The 24,794-nt window shown below is 41.6% G+C and overlaps 3 protein-coding genes across 3 annotated transcripts; all 3 read left to right on the forward strand.

Moving 5' to 3' along the window:
* Window positions 1-646: 646 nt before the first annotated feature.
* On the forward strand, window positions 647-8,184 carry LOC119739460 (ras-related protein Rab-22A-like). The gene is made up of 6 exons (XM_038214423.1): window positions 647-805; window positions 2,152-2,231; window positions 4,056-4,137; window positions 5,314-5,385; window positions 5,820-6,042; window positions 7,059-8,184. Exons 1-6 carry the CDS (start codon window positions 767-769, stop codon window positions 7,199-7,201), a joined length of 639 nt encoding a protein of 212 aa, XP_038070351.1. The 5' UTR covers window positions 647-766; the 3' UTR covers window positions 7,202-8,184.
* A 482-nt stretch (window positions 8,185-8,666) lies between these two features.
* Window positions 8,667-15,530, forward strand: LOC119739178 (ras-related protein RHN1-like). The gene is made up of 6 exons (XM_038214007.1): window positions 8,667-8,826; window positions 11,543-11,622; window positions 11,967-12,048; window positions 12,484-12,555; window positions 12,843-13,065; window positions 13,997-15,530. Exons 1-6 carry the CDS (start codon window positions 8,788-8,790, stop codon window positions 14,146-14,148), a joined length of 648 nt encoding a protein of 215 aa, XP_038069935.1. The 5' UTR covers window positions 8,667-8,787; the 3' UTR covers window positions 14,149-15,530.
* A 1,317-nt stretch (window positions 15,531-16,847) lies between these two features.
* LOC119739492 (ras-related protein Rab-22A-like) lies at window positions 16,848-24,444 on the forward strand. Its single transcript, XM_038214468.1, has 6 exons — window positions 16,848-17,158; window positions 18,727-18,806; window positions 21,345-21,426; window positions 21,848-21,919; window positions 23,493-23,715; window positions 24,041-24,444. Exons 1-6 carry the CDS (start codon window positions 17,117-17,119, stop codon window positions 24,172-24,174), a joined length of 633 nt encoding a protein of 210 aa, XP_038070396.1. The 5' UTR covers window positions 16,848-17,116; the 3' UTR covers window positions 24,175-24,444.
* Window positions 24,445-24,794: the final 350 nt, after the last annotated feature.

The following is a 24,794-nucleotide window of genomic DNA, read 5'->3' on the forward strand; positions in this document are numbered from 1 at the left end:
TAATGTGTAACGCGTATCCAGGCACCAGACTGTTCCTCATTTGCATACGTGTGCAAAAATCTTGCACATGCAAATGATCCAATACCAGGGTGAGAGAGCAGGTAGTGGTGGGCGCGTACTGCTCGACACCCTGGGGACGAGGTTGCATCAGATTATCCCAGCGTCCTGTTTGCAGGGCGGGGGGGGGGGGGGGGGGGGGGTACGAGCGAACCTCAGTTGAAGTTCACCCTGCACGACTACCTTTGTGTCTTGGACCTGTGTCACCTGGATTCACAGTTATATGTATCACGACTTATATTTATAGCTAAGACTTGAACCAAGCCTAACCTATATCCCACTGCCAAGCCGATGCCGCGTGAGTGTACAGAAACTCATAAAGTCGGCTCATCGAAAAGTACAAACGTTGTGTGTTCGTTACTGCACAGTTGTTGAATATGAATTTGGACTTTCACCCATGCCCTATCCCTGTCCAACATTGTTCGTTTTTGGCGATGATTATGGCCTTGTCTGTTTTATTACAAAAGAAACAACACCCCACGTACTAAATATATATCGTGGGGAATACCTTAATCCATTCCGTGTTGCAAAGAGGGACCATGTTTAACAGTATTGTCGCTTTGGGTTTCCTTGTTATATACATTCTCGACTGTCAAGAGATCGAGAGTACGCAGGACTGAAACTAGCTAAAGATTATAATTTCACAGCAAATCCGGCATAAATGTTTGTGTAATCGAGTGCTTCTCTTGGGTTTGAGAAACCAACAAGGATGTCTGTCAAACGTGGACATAAAGTATGCTTGGTTGGGGTAAGTATACATCAACAGAAACTACTTATAATGAATGTACCTTAATTCAATACATTGATCAAAGGTCGTGTTCCCCGCAGCCATTGATTGATCGTACACTCTTGAATGGGAAGGGATCGGGCTAATTCTGATTGGCTGTGTTTGCCTCGTTTTCCAAAGTATTTTGAAAAAGTTTCGGAAATCTCAGTTGACTTTTCATCCATTTTATCTCGGAACACAAGGTTAATCTGTAATTTCCTCTTCATATTAGGTCTACATTCCTTTCTTTACTCAAGTTTACTGGGTTCGCCTCGCTTTCAATTTAAGATGGTTGACTCATGAATAAGGCGATTTCAGCAGTGTAGTTGGCATCATTGGGGAAACTGTTTACTTGGGCATAGGGCCATAGGACTTAGCAAGACATAGGGTCTTGCTAAGTCATCCACATCTTACAGTGGCCAATCTTACTGATTTTTTTTTTATCATAATGTCAGCATGTGCTTTTTAATGCTTAATTATTATGAGGAAGTTCCCTTAACTAGTAAATGTTTGACATACGTCATTGCAATTCCATCTTCCTTCCAAAGAATACTGTTTCAGGAAGGAAATAACTGCACAAAGCCTGCTCCAACTTCACAAAAGGTCTGATGTATTAAAGTTATACATGCACTGAACTTAGGATATGTCGAATGCATGCAAAACCAATTAAACCAAAGTTACAGGATTGTCCAGGTACGTGCAAAACTCTGACACACGTGTATTGCACCGTGTTCTACAGCTTTTTAACTTGAAGAGAAGTTTCAACTTTTGTTGAAATAAATTTGGAGAGAGCAGATTCGTTGCCGTAGTTCTCCTTTGTTTACACCAAAGTTTAAAAAGCGAGTGCAGTAATACTAGGAATAACCATGGGCGTCGCCAGGATTTTTTCGGGGGGGGGGGGGGACAAAGCACATTTTCTGCCCCAACATCCTTGTACTTTCTCCAGAATTATTATCAATTTATCATTATTTTCGAGGGTGGGCGGGGGACATTTACCCACCCCACCCCCATTGACAAACCTGCAGACGCCCATTTTGTTAAATGTGTATTAAATTAATACCAAATATGACTTCACATATCTTTTTTTCTCTCTCCCTCTACCTTTTTTGGGTTGCTTCCCCTCCCCCCTCGCCCCATCCTGGTGACGCCCATGGGAATAACGACAAATTCCCTTTTCCTATATGCTTTAAATTTCAGTGATGTACTCTCAGGCACACAGACAATGACATACAATCGTACAAAGAATGTAAACTTTATTCAAAGTTATTCAAGCGAAGGCGACCCAAAGTTCATGAGTGTGTTGTCATTTGGTTCATTTCGATTCGCAGAATTCTGGCGTGGGAAAGTCCAGCATTTTTCATCGTTTGGTGCGTGATACCTTCACCGAGAAGGTGACTTTAACCATAGCGTGAGTATGTCAAGTTATATACGAGGAAATGAAGTGATCATTGTAACGGGGTTCAATTCAGAGAGAATGGGGGATGCCACGGCCCCGAAAGGAATTTTCAAAAGATTTTTGTTCAGACGGTAGGAAAAGATAGTGATATGGCTTTTGGTATTTTTTTTCGCATGCACGCACCGTCCAATACCATGGCGGCTATAATCCCGGCCAAAATGGTTGGGACAGTTCCTGAGCCTGCCACGGTCACCCACTCCCCCGCTCCCCCGGTCAATGTTGTTCTTTCCAGCTGATGGAGCACACACCGCGCAATGAGAGACAACATTGAACGGGGGCCGGCGGGTTGGGGCCCCAGCGAGATTTGGCCAGGATTGTAGCTTCTGTGAGTTTTACATAGAAACATTTAGTGAACAGCGGTGGAACTTGGGTTAAATCTCTAGGGGCACCTGGGGTGCACACTTTTTCAAGGGGGCACTGAAGGCACATGCTTTATATTTGTTTAGTTCAAGATTTCCTAAGGGGGGGGGGGCACTTCGTCACGCCAATGCTAGTGAACCACGGGGTTCAACACCTCCATGTGCGAAAGACACGCACTCACGGATTATGTGAACAATAAAGATGGCTGTAAGTTTCCCACAATGCTCTGCACTTCCTTCACAATATGTTGTGAAATCTATAGGGGTCAGCTTCCAACCAGCGGCTCTTGATAGAACTGCAATGTATAGGCGTATGTGTAATAAAGCCGTGTCCGCACTGGACTTTTTTTTTTGAAGGTTTTACCGAGACGATGGTAAAATGAAAAATGGTCAAATGTGACCACTGTCCGCACTTGGACTTTCGACACGGGAAATTTTACCCCGACCGCGTGGGAGAAGTAACCGAGCTGTCACAGTGTCAGTATAATGACTCACCGTACGCAGAAAACAAATTGCCGATTACATTTTCAGCCACCGATACGCTCAGTAATATTACACACGCCATTTGCATGCATAACATAATCGTTTACACGATATTATTTCATCTTGACACGCTAAACCTTGACGAAAGGGCCTATAATTCTGACGCATTTGTGATGCACGTCGTCGAAGCCATGCCGCTGTACGATGTTCCGTGCGGCAGCAGTGCCATCAGTATTCGTTGGTTCCCATCGCATGCTTACAGAATCGAAGCTATGATGTGGGCCAGGAACCAGTGACTACGGCCTACGTACGGTACCGGACCATGATGTTCCGTGCATGACTACAGTAGCGTATCAGGACGAATTTGGATCGTAGAAAATAACAATACATCGGTGGAGAAAGAGAATTTCCGCAAATTAATTCTCAGAATGTGATCTCTCTTCTCTGTGTATGTATTTGTCCGTTGAAATATATATTTTAACGAGATTTTACCGCTCGGACTTGATAATACACCGCAGCGTGTTTCTACAAAATGTTCGGCCACTGCACGTGCAGGTTCGTGCGGTCTCTGTATGCATAACAGGGCGCTTGGGCCGGATGTACGCTTTCCTGAGCCGCTTTTACTGACTCGCACTGTCCGCACTGGACTAATCGTCTCGGGAAAAGCGACTCGGTCAGTTTTCCTGGGCGCGTGGGAAGTTTTCCTGGGCAGCAGTTGGCCAGTAAAAGTAACCGCTGGACTCAGGAAAAGTAACTGAGAGGAAAACGTCCTAGGCTGTCCGCACTGGACTTAAAATGGGAAAAGTACCCATAGTCTCGGTTAGTTTGACCAAAAAAAGTCCAGTGCGGACAGGGCTAAGAAGACTGACATCATGTTTAAGATAATGCTATAATTTGCCTGGATATAATATTGCCGATGTTTGAATCTCAACAGAGCCGCCTATTTTGAAAAGGAGCTGAGCGTGAACGGGGAGACGGTTAGAATGTGTATATGGGACACGGCTGGAGCTGAAAGGGTGCGTATACCTATAACCCTCCCCCCCCCCTCAAAAAAAAAATGAAAATGGCATTATGGATATTCGAGAAATGTTTTTCTCATAAGTCCTAACCAAAATAGTAGGCCTAAGGCCAAAAAAAAAAGTCTCCGGTTTCTGGTATGCGCGCACGTCGCCGTAGCCATGCGCGTCGGCAAAATGATTTTTTTTTTTCAATGAAAGATGAAAAAACCGCCAAACTCACTGGTTTGACTGGAATCCTGCTGCTGCACAATTTTAACGTGTTTTGAGATGGGGTTATGATCGAGAATAAGCTTTATGTGGCCTCTCTGGTCTCCCATATATTTGCACTAAGTTTAGTCGGGCACCATTTGCAGTCATCAGCCGACATTTGAAGCAAAAAAGTCAGGTAAAAAAAAAAAAAAGCCGCGTCGCCGCACCACTTTTTGGGCAAGCTCCATACCAGAAACCGGAGACTTTTTTTGGCCTAAAGGGCCTCGTCATATGTGATTCCTTTTTTTAACTGACAACACGCCTGTGTTTTTGTTTCGTTTTTTCTTAAATGTTGCCCATCAAAAAACTGCCCACTTTCAGTCCCTCCATAAAGACTTGTTTAAAGACACATCATTTGCATTTATCTCAAAGGAATTATCAAAAACTTGACAAAAAGCAATACCTGGATTTAAAGATCGTACTGGTACTTAACACCTTATGAAATTATTCCGTCTGTCTTGATGTCATTTAGACAAAATCTAGAAATGTAGGTGATTTCCAAAGATCAGTCAATTGACCGATTTTGGAAATAAAAGATATCGACGCAATGCACCGATCGCGGTAGAATCGCGTCAACGCACCTTGTGAAATATTGTCCAATTACATGATATACAAATGGACGCGGAACGAGCAAATTCTGAGACAAACAAAATTCCATAAGGGGCGTTGCTAACTCGCAAACGGCGATAGGTCAATTGTTTCTCTTCGTCAAAAACGTCGTGCTTTCTTTTTTCACACTCGCTTTCTCGACAGTATATCCACTGAGCTGAAACTTCAATAGGTTAGGTTTTGAACATTCTTCTTTGGATTTAGAGTGGTGTTATTATTGGAAACCAACAAAAATGCATGCAAAACACATTATAATGTGCCTTTTACTAAAACATTGTGACTTCAACCCATTTTTGCACTGTTTAAATTCCGCAGTTTCGATCCTTGACGCCATTGTTCTACAGAGGCACCGACGGGATCGTTCTGGTCTACGACATCACAGACGAAGTAAGTTTGAACAGTCGGTATATCTTAGCTCCTGGTTATTATTTTTTTAAAGCTGTTTCGGAGTACATGCTTCGAAACAGCTCTTGTTTTCGTTAAAATTTTAGTCGCCACAATTGAAAATGTGTTAGTCCTAGCTCTTCGGTCCTATAAGTGACCATTGTTAATGGGTTTAACAGAAAATGGGCGCTCCCAACCCCTCCCCCAACTGTGACATCTAGCCCCCCCCCCCCCCAAGTGGCAACCCTGGCTATACGCCGCTTCATGCCTTTGTTTTCCTGGGATATGCATGAGGACAAGCCTTTTTGCTCCACTGTGACACGCATGAGCGGACACTGTTTGTGTGCCTACTTTCGCTATAACTGAATGTAAAGAACAAAACTTGGCACCAGTGAGGGCGCTTTCTACAAAGTTGTCGCACTAATGAATTTTTGCAGAGAAGTTTCCACAATCTGCGCACCGAATGGATCCCATCAATACGAGCAAGTGCGGACACAAACATGGCGCTGGTCGTGGTGGGCAACAAGTTGGATCTTGAAGAGACGGGTCGAGTTGTCCCAGCCGTCGAGGCAAGGGGGTATGCTGATCTCTTAAACGCCATCTTCTTTGAAACGAGTGCCAAGACGGGAGAAAACGTGGAGAGAATATTTACTGAACTTGGTAAGAAATAATGAGACAGTTAGTCAGTAACGAGGGCAGGCGCGGTTCTAGAATCAATTATTGGGGGGGGGGGGCTAGCACGGTGGATCCAGAATTTTTTCAGGGAGGCGTGCTGAAATGTTGACCGGTTATTTTTTCCAGACACTTAGGCCTCCGAAAATCAATAGGGGGGGGGGGGGGAGGGGGGGGGGGGGCCTCATGCCATATTTTCAATGGGGAGCGCCAATAAAATCCTAAAATCATTCACACTATATTAACTAATACACCCTTGTCACGACTATTTCTTCTTTAGGGGGAGACAGTTCGCATGTACATCACAATCCTTTTTGCTAATGCAATTTTTTTTTTACGGAATTTATTTTTGGGGGGCTAGACAAAATTGGGTATAGCCCCCCCCCTAGCCCCCCCCCCTAGCCCCCCCCCCCCCCCCCCCCCCCCCCCCCCCCCGTAGAACCGCGCCTGACGAGGGGTTGCTGGAGGCCGGAGCCCCTTTCTCAGGAATTGATACGTATAATTAAAAATCGATTAGGAAAACAGAGTTTCATCTCAAAAATTTTGCTCTATCCATAAATTTGATCACTCTGCAACGGCCGATCTAGGAGGGGGGGGGGGGGGCGCGAAGGGGGCTATGCTATTTTTTTCAAAATGACGTCGCAATAAAGGCAGGCAATGAGTACACCACCATCTTTTCCTTAAAAAAGAATTGGTCAGAAAACACGTGGTCAGAAATTGCCTCAGATCGCACAACAGAGCATCTAGAATCTAGAATCCAGAATTACTTAAGCGGAATTGTGTTCTGGATCCGCCCTTGTCAGTCTGTGCCCCCACTCTCAGAATATAGTTATTACGACACACAATTTTGTTTGGAAAACAAATTTAGAACTGCGGCTGAACGGGAACATTTCGCGCTAGCGCGCGTACATTGCTTGTTTTGAGAGCACGATCATATAATATCTAACTTCAAGTCCGGTTCCTCGACAATGGTTCTAAAGCTCTTCCTTATTTCGTTATAACAGCCCTGAAGATCAGAGAAACAAAGCCGACATACGAGGAATACGAGAGACGTGTGGTCCAAATACCGGGCCCATCGTTGAACAGTGACGAGAACATACCTGATCCATCGAACCATCGCCACGACCGCAGCAAGTGCACGTGCTAAATTACAACTGACGAAGGAGTCATCTTTGTTTTCCAAATTGCTTCTGCCAAAACCTGAAGGGTTTTTCAAAAGTGGATCTCCAACCCCGCCCCATTTTGGGCTGGGTTAACAGCTAGACTTCAATTTTAATCAACAACCTTACTGACATTAACATTACGTCAGTGATTTTAGGTTATATGCTGTACTAGAAAACAGCTACCAAACTTTCCGGAGGCTCCGAAATGTTGCTAATAGTGCTGTTTATGACCACCATATCTTACAGGAGTAAATTTCGACCCATGGGTTCGTGGCGGTGAAATTATGGTAGGCAAAGTTAGGCCAAGATGATAACTGTCAACTTTCTTCACACAAAATAAAACATAGAATTAACAACGTATCTGATTCGCATCACTATTTTTTTTTAAATAAGAAATGCATGATTCATAGCAATTTTCATTTTTACTAAATCTGTGTACGTCGGAGCGAGAATTGGCGAACAAGAAAATGACCATTTGCGGCTCGCGTGTAGCAAAGACAAGTTTTGACTTGAGCTTGGCGAATGTGTAGGCACATGATAGTATTCTACACTTGTGGGTGTCCATACTAAATGCAAATGTTATAAGAATTATTTTAATATTTTCATCCGTAAAAGAATGTCATTTTAATTACTTATTGTGAAAAATGGTTTTAAAATCCCGACCCCTCACCCCTGTTTCAAAGTATTTTCCTAACAATATTATCGTGTACACCTTTGGATTTTGTTATAAGATCTTTTTTTTTACACGTTCTTGAACCGCACCCGACAATGTTCAATCCACCCTATTTGTGATTTACTAGTTTTTGAAGACAAAGATTGTGCATCTCTGAGGTTTGACTGTTGCTGATCTAAAACAAAATTCTTTTGTAGGGAAAGTGGCAAAGAAATCCTATTTAACCAAACATTAACGTAATGGAATACCTTGATATATAAATGAGTACTGAAATAAAGATAATATAAAGTCAGACTTTGTGGCCCAGTTATTTTAAACTTGTGTCCACATCAACTTCCAAGCTTCTATTATGAAGAACCACAATTGTTGAGAAGTCCATAAGTGTAGGATAAATTTGTGAGAGAAATTGCAGCATTTTTTTTCTAGCTTTTGCCAATTTTTATCGCTCAACGTTTTCAGTATTATGGGAAGGTTACTACTCAGTCTCCCGGCGAGTGCACAGCAACTCGCATCTGGCATCGAAATGACGAAAAGTGCACAAGTTGTCTGTTCGTTTACCCAATTGTTGAAACATGAATTGGACTTTCGTCCACTTCTACTTGTCCAACATTGTTTGCTTTTGGCGATGATTAATCTTATTATAAAGGAAACACATACTAAATGTATATCGAGGGGAATACCAAAATCTATTCCTAGTTTCAAAGTGCAAACAGTGATCACGTTCAACAATGCATATCGTCGCGTTGGGTTTCCTGGTTTATACAGTCTCTCGAACAGATTGATAGTAAGCAGTATTGAACACTAGCCACAGATATAATTCCAACTGGAAATTCCGGCACTGCAATGTTTGTACATGTATAGTCAAGTGCTTCTCTTGAGTTCGAGAAACCAACAAGGATGTCGGTCAAACGTGGATATAAAATATGCCTGGTTGGGGTAAGTACATATCAACAGAAACTGCTTGTTGTAAATTCCAAACAAATGGGCCTTAGTACATAACAACGATCACAGGTCGTGTTCCCCGCAGCCATTTATTCATCGTGCACTCTTGAATGGGGAGGTATCGGGCTAATTCTGATTGGTTGTGATTGCCTCGCTTTCAAAATTATTTTGCAAATGGTTCCGAAATTTGAGTGGACTTTCCATCCATTACATAATTTATCGAAGCACAGTGAGGTTAACCTGTAATTTGTTGTTTTTGAGTTGTCTTCATTCCTTCCATTCGTAAGTTTGGGGGTTTGCCTCGCTTTCGATTCAAGATGGCCGACTCTTAGACAAAAACACCATTTCTGTGAGAATAATGCAATTGGTGAGGAGTACTCTCATAAAAACAGAAGTGCAGTTGGCATCACTGAGAAAACTGTACGTGGGTCCAAGCCTGCTATGGTTTAATGCACAACCAAAATCCACACGTTACTTGCCAATCTAACTGGCTGGGTTTTCTTATCACAGTATCAACATGCATGTTTAATAATTAATAACTATGCAGATGTTCCCTAAGCCAGCCCTCGCTGTCATGTTTGACGTACGTCATTGCAATTCCATCCTCCTTCCAAAGAATACGTTTTCAGGAAGGAAATAACTGCACGCAGCCTGCCCCAACTTCAGTAATGGTCTGATGTAATTTAAAGGTCAACGCTATACACTGAAATAAGGATCCTTTAACCAATTATAAAACCCAAGTTACAGATTAGTTCAGTTGAGTACAACTTGGGTGCTGTGGTCCAATGGTTACGGTGCTCGACTCGTGTGCCGTGGTACATGTGTTCGAATCCTGACCGTGGGAACATGGTGCTTGTGCTCTTGAGCAAGGCACTTTAGCATTATTGCTTTGTCCTTCGGACGGGACGTGAAGCCTTTGGTCCCGTGTGTTGTGTAATGCACGTTAAAGGGAAGATACAACATTTGCAAACATCAAGGAACAACATGCAAACATCAAGAAACGAAATGATCAAATTATAACAAAATATCTTACTGGACAGTTAGTGAATGACCGTTTAAAGCAAACTGTAAAATTGTGCCTCCTTGTGTGCTGCCATTTTCAAGAAAACTTTTTTTTTTTGAAAACTATATTTCCAACGCTGGTCGTTGGAGAAAATTTGTTTATATTTCAAAAACTGCCCCCCCCCCAATATTTGTCATCTTTGACATCTTTGACAAAATTTGTTTATTTTTCAAAAACTGCTCCTTATTTGTCATCTTTAGTCATTCTGCATTAACTTTGCAATTGATTACACATCTGTGAAGGGGTACAAGCCTGCTAGACTGATTTTCTCACCTTACAATTCCCAATGTCTATAAATTACAACGTCTCATCTTAAGTGGGGTCAGAGAACCAGACTGTAAGAATATGGTTGGTTTTCTTGGATTTTCCAGCATCTCCGAACTCAAAACGTGAAACAAACTAGTTTAACAATATTTTCTATAGCACACTAATCCTCCAAATTCATTTATTTTTGAAAAATTGCAGCAAAATAAAATGTTGTATATTCCCTTTAAAGAACCCAGTAACACTTATCGCTAAGAAAAGGGTTTGCCCCGGTGTTTCTGGCAGTGGCTGCAATGTGTGCCCCAGCACCTTGTAAACTCTTATAAGGTGCTACATAATTGGTCTCATATTTCTCATAAACTTTATTTACCTTTCTTTAATAATATACACGATTTCCAGCGCCTTGAGTACCTAATTGTTGGTAGATACGTGCGCTATATAAGACTCTGAAAACTTAGATTGCACCATTTTATATATTTTGTTACAACTACATGTTACAACTTATTTTAAGGAGTTATTCCATCTTTTGCGGAAAATTAACTTGAGAGAGAGCAAATTCGATTGTTGTAGTCCAGTTAGAGTATTGTTCAACCATCTGAGATCCTCTTCACCGAATTTACATTGATACTTTGGGAATTGTTCAAAATCGGGCTGCTGCAGATTTGTGAAGAGATTTCAGTCGAAGGAGCAGTGTTTCTCCAGTGGTTCGAGACCTTGCATGGAAACGACTCGAAGATAGAGAGAAGGCTTATAGTGCCCGACTCGGATCTTCTTGTACAAAGCACACCATCAACTTGCCTCCATCAATGTGAACAGGTTCTTCGTCAATGATGCCATCCAAAGAAAATGTACTTGTCATTAAATCGTCCTCAAAAAAATTAGGATTGCTACAAGTTTTCCTTCTTGCCAAGAAGTGTAGCCCAATGGAACACTCTACCGGTAAATATTAGGGACTCATCAAGTCTGACTGTCTTTAAATCCAAACTCAACGACGAAAATCTCCTCACACTCACAAAGGGGGGCTCTTAATTAATATGCTGCTAAGTATAGTGTCTGTGCCCTGTGTGGGATATCTTATAGTTTGCACGTGCAGAAATCTACAGATGCAGATACCACAGTAAAAATCTTGCACATGCTCACGTGTGAAATTGGATTACGAAACTGTGGCCTGTCGTCTTCTTATGGCGAGTGCAGTGATTCCATACAAACACGTCGAAAGCTATCCCTTCCCTTGAAACTCCATAAAGCTTCAAATTTGCTGAAGTACTGCGATGCACTACATGGCACTCAATCGTACAAACATGATTCAAGCGGGAAGCCCAAAGTAAATGTTCATTCTGAAAACAACTAGAGGTATAGTCCCTTGTTCATTTCGATTCGCAGGATATGAATGTGGGAAAGTCCAGCATTGTCCATCGTTTTGTGCGTAATAGCTTTTCCGAGGAGAAGACATCAACCTTAGCGTGAGTATGCCAAATGTAGTATACGAGGAAACGATTATTTCGAACTACAATCATTCTGACTGGGTCCAATCCAGAGAGAGGAGGGATATGCCACCGTACGGCTGCGGCAAAAAAAAATTAAACGAAAAATGTTTTTTTCACCCAGTTGTTTCGTAGGAAAAGTGATAGCTTTATGGTTATTTTTTCCCCATTTGGTTTGATCAATTGCGCCCGATATAGCAGACGCAGTTTAGTTGCATAATTAATCGCCGAATCATTCTGGTCGCATTATAGACCCTTGCTGTGCAAGGGGATATTCCACAGACTAATTGAATTGCCGCCATGTTTTATTTGAATCTCAACAGAGCCGCCTTTTTTGAAAAGGAGCTGAGCGTAAATGGGGAGACGGTTAAAATGTGTATATGGGACACGGCAGGATCTGAAAAGGTGGGTAGCCCATCAACAGTACCCCCCAAAAAAGTTGAACACGGAACACATAAATAGAGGCAAAACAGCAAGTTGGGTTTTAAAATCACTGAGAAGGCTTGGTTTTGGTATATAGTCCTAAACCAACTCCTTACTTGGTGATGGATGTGTACATTGAAATAATGGTACACTGTATTGTTGGGCAAAGTTTTTGTTACACTAATTTCGACCAAAAAGGGGTCTCGGCTCATATATATTTAACCTCATACGGACAATTAAAAACCACCTAAAGTTTGTTTTCCAGAATTTGCACACGAAAAACCCCATTCAACAATGCAGTACAACTATGAACATTTCCTAAAGTGCTAGGATGGAGTAACTTCCCATTTTCAGCACTGGTGTCATCCTGAATTATGCATGTATGGGCAATGACGTCACTGTGTTGTCCATTTGCAGTATCGATCCTTGACGCCATTGTACTTCAGAGGCGCCGACGGGATCGTTCTGGTCTACGACATCACAGACGAAGTAAGTTTGAACCATCGCCATCTCAAGTTCTCGTTTAATCAATTGGAGTTTTTTGTGTGTACATTTTAACAAAATTATAATTGTTTTCACAGGATTTGTTAAATCGCGTTTTACGATTCAGCACATCGACTGTCTCGAATGTGCAATCTACATCTATAGACCTCTTGCACAGAGCCCCCTCAGTGAGGAAAGGTCTTTGTTCCTCCATCCATAATACGCACGAGTAGATAATTATTTTGTGATTTCATTGTCATTGCATTTTAATGAAATACCTCCGCACCTTCCAGAAGAGTTTCCTAAATCTGCGCACCGAATGGATTCCATCTATACGGATGCGCACCGACACAAACATGGCGCTGGTCGTGGTGGGCAACAAGTTGGATCTTGAAAAGACGGGTCGAGTTGTCCCATCCGATGAAGCAAGGGGGTATGCTGATCTCTTAAACGCCATCTTCTTTGAAACGAGTGCCAAGACGGGAGAAAACGTGGAGAGAATATTTACCCAACTCGGTAAGAAAAAATTTGCTCCTTCCATAAAGTAAATCGATGGCATAAGGGAGGGCACACCCCCATCACCAGCTGGAGGCCTGGGAATGCCTCCTTTCTCACTTTTGTATCATAAGAACGGAAAGAAGTTTTGGAAAACACGTTTTATACTACTGATTGTATAAGAGTATTTTGCTCCCATTTGATTGTAATAGGTAAACGTGTATGTTATAACAGCAATATCAATTGAGTTTACAACATACTGACAGTGGTTTTCTCGCCCAGCAGGTCTTTGATGCGCCACTTTCTACAACTTTTGCTCCTGCTATAATTTTCAGAAATGGATGGATTCGGGGGTTACAATTTTATAGCAGATATTGTTACATTGGCCTGTTTAAAATTTTGTGTTCATCAATGCTGGAAAACCAAGAAACAAAATGCTGTTCGTGTAGTCTGGTTCCCTGACCCTACTTCAGACGAAACGGAGCAATTTATAGACGTCGGGAATTGTCAGGTTAAGGAACCAGACCAGCTGGCTTGCAGCCGGTCACGGACGTGTACAGTAACCGATTGTAAACAAAATGTGCACTAATTTTGGTGAATTGAGGGGCATTATTTGAAGAAAAAAAAGTAATTTTCTTTCCAACCATCGTTTGTACAAATTTTGTACAAATTCATACAAAAATGCACTTTTCTTGAAAATGACAGCACACCAAGTGCCATGATTTCACAGGATACTTCAGACTATTATTCACTTACAGTCAGGTAAGGTAATTTATAATAATTTGGTAATTTTGTGTTTTTATGTTTGCAAATGTTGTATGTGTTACCTTTTTGTGACGGTTACCTCACCTATAAACTACCAAGAAACGTCAGGGTTTTTTTTCAGGTCAGGGAACCAGACTAGCCCATGGTTTTAATTTCTTCGTTATTTCCTTGCAAACTTTCATGACAGCGCTGAAGATCAGGGAAACTAAGCCTACATCAAACGAGGAAAACGAATTCGAGAGGAGTGTGATCCAAATACCGCCCTCATCGTTGAACAGTGACAAGGACATACCTGATCCATCGAAACGTCGCCGCGCACACAGCAAGTGCACGTGCTAAATTACTACTGACGAAGGAACCATCTTTGTTTTCCAAATTGCTTTCTGCCAAAACCTGAAGGTTATTCAAAAGTGGATCTCCAACCACGCCCAATTTTGGGTTCGGAACAGTCCTCTTTGCACCGAACCTCCACATTTGCAAAATTCAACTGAGTAGAGCCGTAGTAAGATTTTTTTATTTACAAATATCTGCAGCTGTACGCTTGCATAAATGATTTGTTTTGTGTTGCGCCATCTATAGTCCACATGAAGCCAATTGGTTGCTTTTTCTTTTCTTGTGTTTGCGAGAAGAAACTTTGAATTGAATTATGTTTAAAAAGTCAACTACAGTATAGAGAAAGCAAATCCCTCGATATATCTTTGTTTCAGGATAAAAGTTTATTCTTTAATTTTAATCAACAATTACCTTACTGACATTAACATTACGTCAGTGATTTTAGGTTATACTATAGAAAACATCTACCAAACTTTCCGGAGGCTCCAAAATGTTTCTAATAGTGCTGTTAATGGTCACCATCATATAGGAGTAAATTTCGACCCATGGGTTCGCGGCGGTGAAATTATGGTAGGCATAATTAGGCCGATGACTGGCAACTTTCTTCACAAACAAAAATTAAGTATAGAATCAACAACGTTAATTAACGTATCTGATTTGCATCATTATCTTTTTTAAAATACGAAATGCATGATTCATAGCAATTTTTACTAAATATGTGTGCATCGGAGCGAGAACTGATTAGCGAATAACAATGGTCATGGCAAAGACAATCTGTGAGCTTGGCGAATGTGTGGGAACGGGATTGTATTCTACACTTGTGGTTCTGTCCTAAATGCAATTGTTATAAGAATTATTTTAATATATTAACTAAACGTTAAATCGTCGGTAAAAGAATGTCATTTCAATCACTTATTGTATAAAATGGTTTTAAAATCCCGACCCCTCGAAACATGTTTTAAAGTATTTTCCACACAATATTGTCTTGCACAAGTTTGGGTTTTGTTAAGATCTTTCTACACGTTCTTGAAAAGCGACCGCCCATTTCCGATTTGTGATTTACTAGTTTTTGAAGACGCAGATTGTGCATCTCCGAGGTTTGACTGTTGCTGATCTAAAACAAAATGGTTTGTAGGAAAAGTGGAAACAAAATCCTATTTAACCAAATATTAATATGATTTAATCCTTTGATATGTAAATAAGTACTAAAATATAGATAATATCAAGTCAGGCCGAGTTATTTTAAATTCGTGTCCACATGAACTTCCAAGCTTCTAGTAGGAAGAACCACAATTGTTGGGTAGTCCACAAGTGTAGGATAAATTTGTGAGGGAAATTGCAGCATTTTCTAGCTTTTGCCAATTTCCACTGTTAAACCTTTTCAGTATTACGGGAAGGCTATTGTTCAGTACCCCCCCCCCCCCCCCCAGTGAGATCACAACAACATCCTTGTGGAGTCATGTTTTTGTTTGAAAGTGTAGTTTCAAAATGCTCCTACTTTACCCAGAATTAATTTCCTGGGCTCAAATTCGGACTTAATATCCCTTAAACAAAATACTTCAATTTGCGACAAATCAAACCACCTTGAGTAAAATCCATATAACTATTTTGTGATAACCTTGTAGAGGCGTATTCCTCTATAGAAATTGCCCTGTGAAGACCGTTATGTAGCGCGATATGAGACAGAGGGAACCCCCGCCTTTGTGTTGGTCATTGTGCTACCAGAATCTCAGGAATTCTTTTGAGATATCTAGGGATGTGTTAGTCTATGGTTCGCATAGTGGATTAGGGGAGACCCCTTCGTCTCAAATCGTGCTGGGTAAAGTGGAGACGTAGGCCTATACAGTATTTTGTTCCCTATTATGCACATGTCTCTAGGGTACCGTATACCAGATCCCCATGTGATTTTGTCTGTGTGTGTCTTACAGTCACTATGTGGACATGTAAACAAATTGTGTTGACGTTATGTTGACTAAGCCGTGTCCACATAACGTTTCGTCCTCTCTGGAAATCAGGTTTAGAGGCATTTTCGGGTAATCGCAGAATGAAGAGAAACATTCAAGGAAATCAAAAAAATTGGGGTTCAAAGAGTTTTCACAGTTTAAGTAAAGTAATTTTTTGTACCGAGTTTTCTTAACTACACGAAAACAAAGGAATGTCCACATAGCGTATAACATGTGTGTGTGTTGGTGTTTGATGGTGTGTGAGGTGTAATGTACTATTAGGCAACACATACTTATTAGGCCACACAAAACAAACCTGTACAACGCATTGAACGCGAACCATGAATCCCGGAAGTATTACACGTTCATTTCAATTCATTTCGCATTTATAACATGTGGAATTTTCTTTTTCGGGCCATCCATGTATTTGTTCTGAATGACATTTTGTCAATGTGTTATATTTTTGTTCTATATTTATAATTTACTGGTGAATGAATATTTTTCTTGATATGTTTATAGTTTTTGTGCGTTGTCTTTTTTTGCCCGAATGGCCGCCCATACTAGTCTCGTTTCACGCATGTTCTCATTACGCGCATACATAAATCCTGATGGCGGTCCCGCTGTCCCAGTCTAGCCTGCACAACAACTCACAACTGACATCGAAAAGTACACAACTTGATTGTTCGTTCACCCAATTGTTGAAACATGAATTGGACTTTCTTCCGCTTCTGTCCAACATTGTTCGCTGTTGGCGATGATTGATCTGTCTCATTACAAAGGAAACACCATGCTAAATATATATCGTGGGGAATACCTAAATCTATCCCTAGATGCAAACAGGGACCATGTTCAACAGTATTGGTCTATCGTCACTCTCGGTTTCCGGGTTATACGGCCCAATATGCATTCTCGATCGACTGTCAAGAGATAGGCAGAAAAAGATAGAAAACTAGCTAAAGATATCTAACAGCAAACCCGGCATTGTAATGTCTTGTCAAGTGCTTCTCAAGTGAGTTCGAGAACCGACAAGGATGTCGATCAAACGTGAGGGATATAAAATATGCCTGCTTGGGGTAAGTATATATCAACAGAAAGTACTTCTCGTAAATTCAAAACGAATGCATGGGCCTTTAATATTCAATACAATGATCACAGGTCGTGTTCCCCGCAGCCATTAATTCACCGTACACTCTTGAATGGGGAGGTACCAGGCTAATTCTGATTGGCATTATTTGCCTCACTTTCGAAAGTATTTTGAAAGTGGTCCGGGCATTTTAGTGGATGGGCTTTCCATCCGTTATCTTCAGTGCATTATCTATATTCCCTCTGGTTTAAGTTTCCACAGTTTACCTCACTTTCGATTAACGATGGCTAACTCGCGAATGAGGCAATTTTTAGTATTATACCGGGAGCTAGGTTGAGTTTAATTAACAATTTCAGCACAAAAGGTTTGATTGTACCAATCGATTGCCCGTCGGGGGGGGGGGGGGGATAGTTCCGAAATGGCCATTCTTAAGTTGCCCTAGGTCGGATGGGGGTCAGGGGACCATGGTCAAGTGTCCAAAAATTTCGAGTTTTTTAAATTAACATGTCTCGCACAAACGCCGTTTTTTGGACTCAAGTGTTGCGATTGACCCCCTGATACCAAATATGCCACTTAAGAACGGAAAAACGTTGGACAAAGTTACTTAGGAATGAGTTAAAGATTGTATCTATATATGTTTCTATGTATACTGTATAATGTACACGTATATGTCCTGGTCAATAGGCCCATTATTTTTGCCCAAACCGTGCCCAAATTTGTGATAAGAGCATGAAATATGGCGTACAGATTCAAAACAGTCTAAGAATCATTTTAAGAGGTGGACCCACCTTGAAACCTGCCGGTTTGGGGGCAGAGCTTGATTATTTTAAAAAGTGGGTAAAAGGAATAAAAACTCAGAAGAAGTGCGTTTTATTCATTTTCTTTCTTTTTCCATGCCTTGAAATAAATTTGGACATGACATTAAACATTCTAGCATTAGAATAGTTTGTCACTTGACATAAGAATGTAGATGACTTGTGATTGACACGTGAGGACTTGAGAAGACATGTGGTTGACTCTCAGGATCTGACGTCAACCTGGAACAGCAATGTTAGTGGTTCATACTTCATACGAATGCGATACGAATTTGACGTCATGAAGCATTCGCTGCGAAGTTCGCCCGAGTTGAAATGTGTTCAGGATTTGCGAACTCGCAGCCCGAAAACTTGCCCTGACGTCACAAATTTGCGTTCGCGTTCGCTTTCGCGCCGAGTGTGAACCGGCCTTGCACCTTATGCACGAGGAAGTCCATTTTTGGTCGAGTTCCCTGAATGTATTTTATAAATTGTGAATTGTTGAATGGGATGTTGCCAGACTATTGTAGCCTCTCTTTCGTTTTTTTTTAATGTGGCTAAATATATAAGGGTATGTTTAATCACAGTTAGTTTACATTATCCATCAGAGCAGACTGATACATAACTTTATGTCACTGCTTTCATTTCTATTCGCAAGTTTCAAAAATGAAGAATTTACCTCGCTTTCAATTTAACATGGCGGACTCGTGATTAAAGCCCATGAGCTAGAACAAAATCTCCTAGTCATTTTTTCAACTTTCAGAACACTGGAGTTGGGAAGTCATGTATTGCTCATTGGCTAAAACATGATGAGTTCGACGAAAAATTGGATAATACCATTGGGTAAGTGTTGTGCAATTTCCACCCGGAATAAATAGTTATAACGTTAATAACATGGCAGTTTTAAAGGATTTCATTTCGAAATGGAATCACCATGTCAGTACAATGTTGTTTGTATATTGCAAAAGACAGGCGCGAAAGACATCTTTGCACGGAATATAATAGACAAATCCGGCGGCAGCCATTTTTTGCGGTGACACCAGGCTCGCGCGAGTCGCGCTCAGGTAGTACACACGCTCTCCGGGCTCCTTCCACCAATAGGAATACCAAAATGCGCGTGCGCCTCGTCTTTAAGAACGCGTGCAGCATGCACGTGAGCGTGACACCACCGCAGTAAAAGCTTCTAATTCTGGCCACCGGATTCCACTGAACAATAAAGCTTCCCACAAGGCTCGGCACTATAGCTTTAAAATTTCTGTGAATCTAAAAAGCAGTAAGCCGCCACTGGCGCCTCTTGATAGAGCGACCACAGCCTCGACTCCATGGGCGCGTGCGCGTTCCTTACACTAACCCCTGGCTGTGATGATGACGTAAATGACGCTGATTGGCTATTCACAGCGTACTGCGCGCGCATTTCGAAGATTGCACGCAGGGCGCGCCATAATGCGCTCGCGTGCTTTGTACGTAACGTCACCTACGTCTCCTAAACAAAAATTGTTATTCAAAATTCGCGATGCCTGTACGATATGGATTATGGCAGCCTCGTTTTTTCGCTAAAAAAACCCCTGTATCTTCGGTTGTAAAGGGACGAAAGGGGCACGTACATTAATACAAATCTTTGCTAGATAACGCAACGTCCAAACGTTTTGTTTGAAAGGATTGATTCTTCAGAGTCACACCTTTTAACGTTTTAAAGATGGCGTCGGCACGTAAAACGGATAGACTGCAGCCTAATTATAATGTGCCATATTTTGACACATTTAATTTACACAATCCCCAGCCTCGACTCCAGGGGCGCGTGCGCGTCCCTTACACTAATCCCTGGTCGTGATGATGACGTAAATGACGCTGATTGGCTATTCAGAGTGTACTGCGCGTGCATTTAGAAGGCTGCACGCCGGGCGTGCCCATAATGCACGGAAACATCACGTACGAATAAATAAAATGTTATTCGAAAGTCGCGATGCATGTACGATATGGATTATGTCAGCCTCGTTTTTTGCTAAAAAAAACCCCTGTATCTTCAGTTGTAAAGGGACAAATCTTTGCTAAATAACGCATCGTCCAAACGTTTTGTTTGAAAGGATTGATTCTTCAAAATCACAACTTTTAGCATTTTAAAGATGGCGTCGGCACGTAAAACGGATAAACTGTAGCCTTTAGTCAAGGCCCACGCGTCTTGATCCGGACACGTGACGTGCCCCGAATGCTGGCACGTAAAAATACTATCCAGCGAGCGGCAAAGCCGCGAGGGCCTTTACCATCTCGTTGAGCTAATCACTTATTCATGTATTCAAGTATGCATAATGCAGATATATTTGAACCAATCACGACAAAGAACTCTTTAAAATCTTCTATTTTTGTGGAAGAACTACTAATTTAAATTTTCCTACGGTGCTTAAGACGCACCGTTGGAAATGCCTTCTTTCGTTGATTTCTTCAAAATGAGAGCTTGCCAGAATGAATAATTTCACAGGGAGTTTAGTCCCCTTACTATCTTTCAACCAGTATGTTTTTCAACAATAATTACGCCAGTTACCTACTTTGGCAAATGATGGACTCTGGCTTTAAGAAGCACCGTAGGAACTTTTAATTTAGTAGTTCGTTTTATTATTCGGCGCAGCTGGCGCAAGCATTGGCACGACGCACAGGCGCGCGGTGTTGCCATACTTCGTCGGATCAGTGCGCGACATCGCGTAAGCTGCAATTCAAAACAATTCAAAACATGATTTAGCAAATTTTGATTTGAAATTGAGATCCTAGAATGCTGTTTTTCTCGGAATATACAGCTGAAGCTGAGCTGAAACTTCATCAGGTTTGTTGTTCAGTATCCTTCATTAGATTTTGAACACTTTTGTTGCTTCAAACGAACAAAATGCACAAATTACAAATGATGGACTATGTCTTTAACTGTTTTTACGTTGTAATGATTCTGTGAGCAAAACAGGCTGCGTCACGCGGCTTGGCGCGATGCGCGAATTATCATGTGGCTTCGATTTACACGCATACTTCATACGTATACCACGAGTGTTCAGGCCAGCGCCAATGCACTTGTGCACCACTTAGGGTTTTTCTTCCCCACACGCGTACGTACAGAACCAAAAGATTCCAAATAATGCGCGTAGTGAGACCATAGATATAAAATTCTATACATGTATGTATGAGTGAGACCAGTGAGACCGCCCTCTTGCGCGACGCGACGCGTTCGCATAATACGCGTAACATTTTGCTCACAGGCGCAATAGCAAATGTCGTGTCTAGGTTTTTATTATACGTCTATGAGAGCGTGCGATCTGCGTATTTCAGTGACGTCATGCATGTTCAAGATTATGTTTTGCACGGATATTGAATTGACGCCATGTTTTATTTGAATCTCAACAGAGCCGCCTATCTTGAAAAGGAACTGAGCGTGAACGGGGAGACGGTTAAAATGTGTATATGGGACACGGCTGGAGCTGAAAGGGTGGGTAGCCCACCAACAGTACCAATTTACAAAAAAGTTGAAAACAGAATGCATGTCAAGGCGAAACAACACGTTTAATTTAACGAGAAAGCTTTGTTTTGGTATATTCTATCCTATACCAACCCCTTACTTGATGATGGATGTGTACATAGAAATAATTATATACACTGTATTGTGGTACAATGGGTTTTTTTTATATTTTGACCAACAAAGGATCTCAGCCTTTTATTCAACCCCGTCTGAGCTCGTTTTCAGAATTTGCACCCAAAAACCCCACCTATGCCACAATGAAGTACAATGTATACACAGTGCACATTTTCTAAAATGTGATGAAGTCACTTCAACCCATTTCGGCACTGGTGTGGCATCATGAATTATGCATGTGTCGGCAATGACGTCACTGTGCAGTTCTCTTTGGCAGTTTCGAGCCTTGACGCCATTGTACTACAGAGGCGCCGACGGGATCGTTCTGGTCTACGACATCACAGACGAAGTAAGTTTGAACCATTGTCATCTCAGCTTCTCGTTTAAGCAATAATTGGGTTTTTTATTATTAACAAATGATTTTTTTCACAGTTTTCATAATCGCGTTTTTACGATTACGCACATCGACTGTCTCGATTGTGCATGAAATCGACAGGTATAGACCTCTTGCATAGAGCGCCCTCACTAAGGATAGGTCTTTGTTCCTCCATCCGTAAAACGCACGAGTCGATATTTTGTATTACTATACCTCATTATTCATGATCGAGAGCCGAATTTTCACTCCATTAACCTTCATGTGTCAGCTATTTTTGCTGTTTATACCAAGCGCGCATGCAAGCATTCACGAACAGGATAAATAGGCATGCGTAGTATACTATCTATTACCCATGCGATTAGTCTGGTTCCCAGAACTGACATTTATTCCCGACGCTCACGTTTAAACTGTAGGTCAGGCAGCCCCGTGGCTAAAAATAAACATGACGACATTGACGGCCCTCTATCAAAGCTCGGCTTCGTTTCATCGCTTGTAGCTTTTAATGTTCCGATCAAATTTTTAAATAAATCACTTGCTTCAACATACCATACAGTTATAATAATACAGTTTGATATTTCTGTGAGAAAACATTGACTAATGTTGACCTGGAATCTTCAGTTCGACACCCAAATAGCACTGTTAGCAGGCGAAGCCGAATGGAGACCACGCCGAGTTTTGGAAAATCTCGGTATATAACATTCGTCAAATTCAAAATAGTTCATGACGCAGCAAAAAAATCGCCCCTCGTATACGATCCGAGTATACTTGATGTACAAAATCGCCGTTGAATTTCAAGTTTTCTAAATGAAACAATGAATATTAATTATCAACTATTTTTAAAAACAGTTTTTAATAAGAAATTATTATAAATAAAACCTATATTGACTCCGCGGAAATACTAGGGCGCTATCCGATTGTCAACGAAACGAATTCAGCAAACTTCTGACATTTTGGTAAATGGAGGAATGCCTCCCATTTTAGTAACATGACGTAAATTGTTATACAATGTATTACCGAAGGCTACCTGACCTAAGATTCATCAGGAATAGTCAAAATCGTTTGGTCTGGGAACCAGACTACCATGCGATAGTCCACTACACGTGCGTGTTACGAAGCAATCGTTGGACTGCCGCATCGGTTTAGTGTGCATGCGCACTATACACATGAAAAGATGACGGCACACGTAAAAAATGTTAATCAGGGTTTTCCCGAGCTCAATGATGCCGAACTGGAGAAAAATGCCTCTCCTTCAAAAAAAGTTGTCCACAATGCGGTATAGTGTATTGCAAAAGAACTGAACTTTCCTGAAGTTGAGCAATAATCTTTTGGTGAGTAGTATTGCAATGGGACTATTCGGCAACTGAATATGTATGAGGTAGAGTAAAACAAATATAATATGTATTACTTCGGATGGATTCGCCTCGGGAACTATAGTGTGTCAACGTTCAGTACCTCGGGGAGCTAATATCGACTATCCATCCTCAAACCATGTTTATGCATACTTTCATCGCCACTGCTTTAAATGAAATACCTCCACACCTTCCAGACAAGTTTCCAAAGTCTCCGCACCGAATGGATTCCAACTATACGGATGCGCACCGACACAAACATGGCGTTGGTCGTGGTGGGCAACAAGTTGGATCTTGAAGAGACGGGTCGAGTTGTCCCATCCGATGAGGCAAGGGGGTATGCTGATCTCTTAAACGCCATCTTCTTAGAAACGAGTGCCAAGACGGGAGAAAACGTGGAGAGAATAATTGCTCAACTTGGTAAGAAATAATTAGCTCCTTCCATGAAGTCATTCGATGGCATAAGATCTAGGGGCACACCCCACCCCCACCCCAGCCCCCATCACAAGCTGGAGCCCAGTTCTCCCTTTCATTTTGATTACCATGGGAAAGAATTAGTTTTGGAAAACACGCTTTTATCTAAACCTATACAACTGAATCGGGAGTATTCCTCCTGTTTCAATGATAAATGTAAGCACGTCTATGCATCACAGTAAGACCAATCTTAAATGCTTAACTAGGTCAGGGAACCAGACTAGCCCACGGTTAAAGCTCTTCGTTATTTTCTTGCCAACTTTCATGACAGCGACGAAGATCCGGGAAACTAAGCAGGCATCAAACGAGGATGTGATTCATAATCCGACCCGACCGAAGAACAGCGATAACCAGGAAACATCTGGTCAGAATCGTCGCCGCTCCCACAGCAAGTGCACGTGCTAATAAGAAAATAGACGAAGGACCCATCTTTGTTTTCCAAATTGCTTCTGCCAAAAACCTGAAAAGTTATCCCAAAGTGGATCTCCAAGACTCCAACTCCGCACAATTTTGGGATGGGTAGTGGGTAACAGTCCTATTTGCAACGAACCTCCATATAGGTGACATTTGCAAATCAAAATGTGTTTCAAATTCATTTGAGTATAGCCTGAGCTTGAAATAAAGTGCTCATCTTTACTTAAAATTTTAAATACAACTATCTGCAGCTGTATTCCTAGTTCCTACATTTGGAAATATTATTGATTTATTTATCTAGCGCCCTCTATAGTCAACATGAAGCCAAGTGGTCGTTCGCTCGTACCAACCCGCCCTGCAAACAGGACGCTGGGAAGGGCTGATCTCTTCGAGCTCTCATTGGATAGATTTTGCGGACCTGTGACGTAGCATGCAGCACTGTTGCTGTTTATCATGCGTAACGCGCTAGATAGTACAAGCGAGGGTCATGATATGTTTCCCATAATGCCATCCGTACTTCCTTCACAAGATTCTGTGAAGCTGCAACCTCGTCCCCAGTGCTCACTTTATTTCCAACCTCGTTTCCAATAATAAGCCCTGGATAGGAAACT

Source organism: Patiria miniata, unplaced genomic scaffold (assembly GCF_015706575.1).
Source record: "Patiria miniata isolate m_02_andy unplaced genomic scaffold, ASM1570657v1 HiC_scaffold_30, whole genome shotgun sequence".
NCBI lineage: Eukaryota > Metazoa > Echinodermata > Asteroidea > Valvatida > Asterinidae > Patiria > Patiria miniata.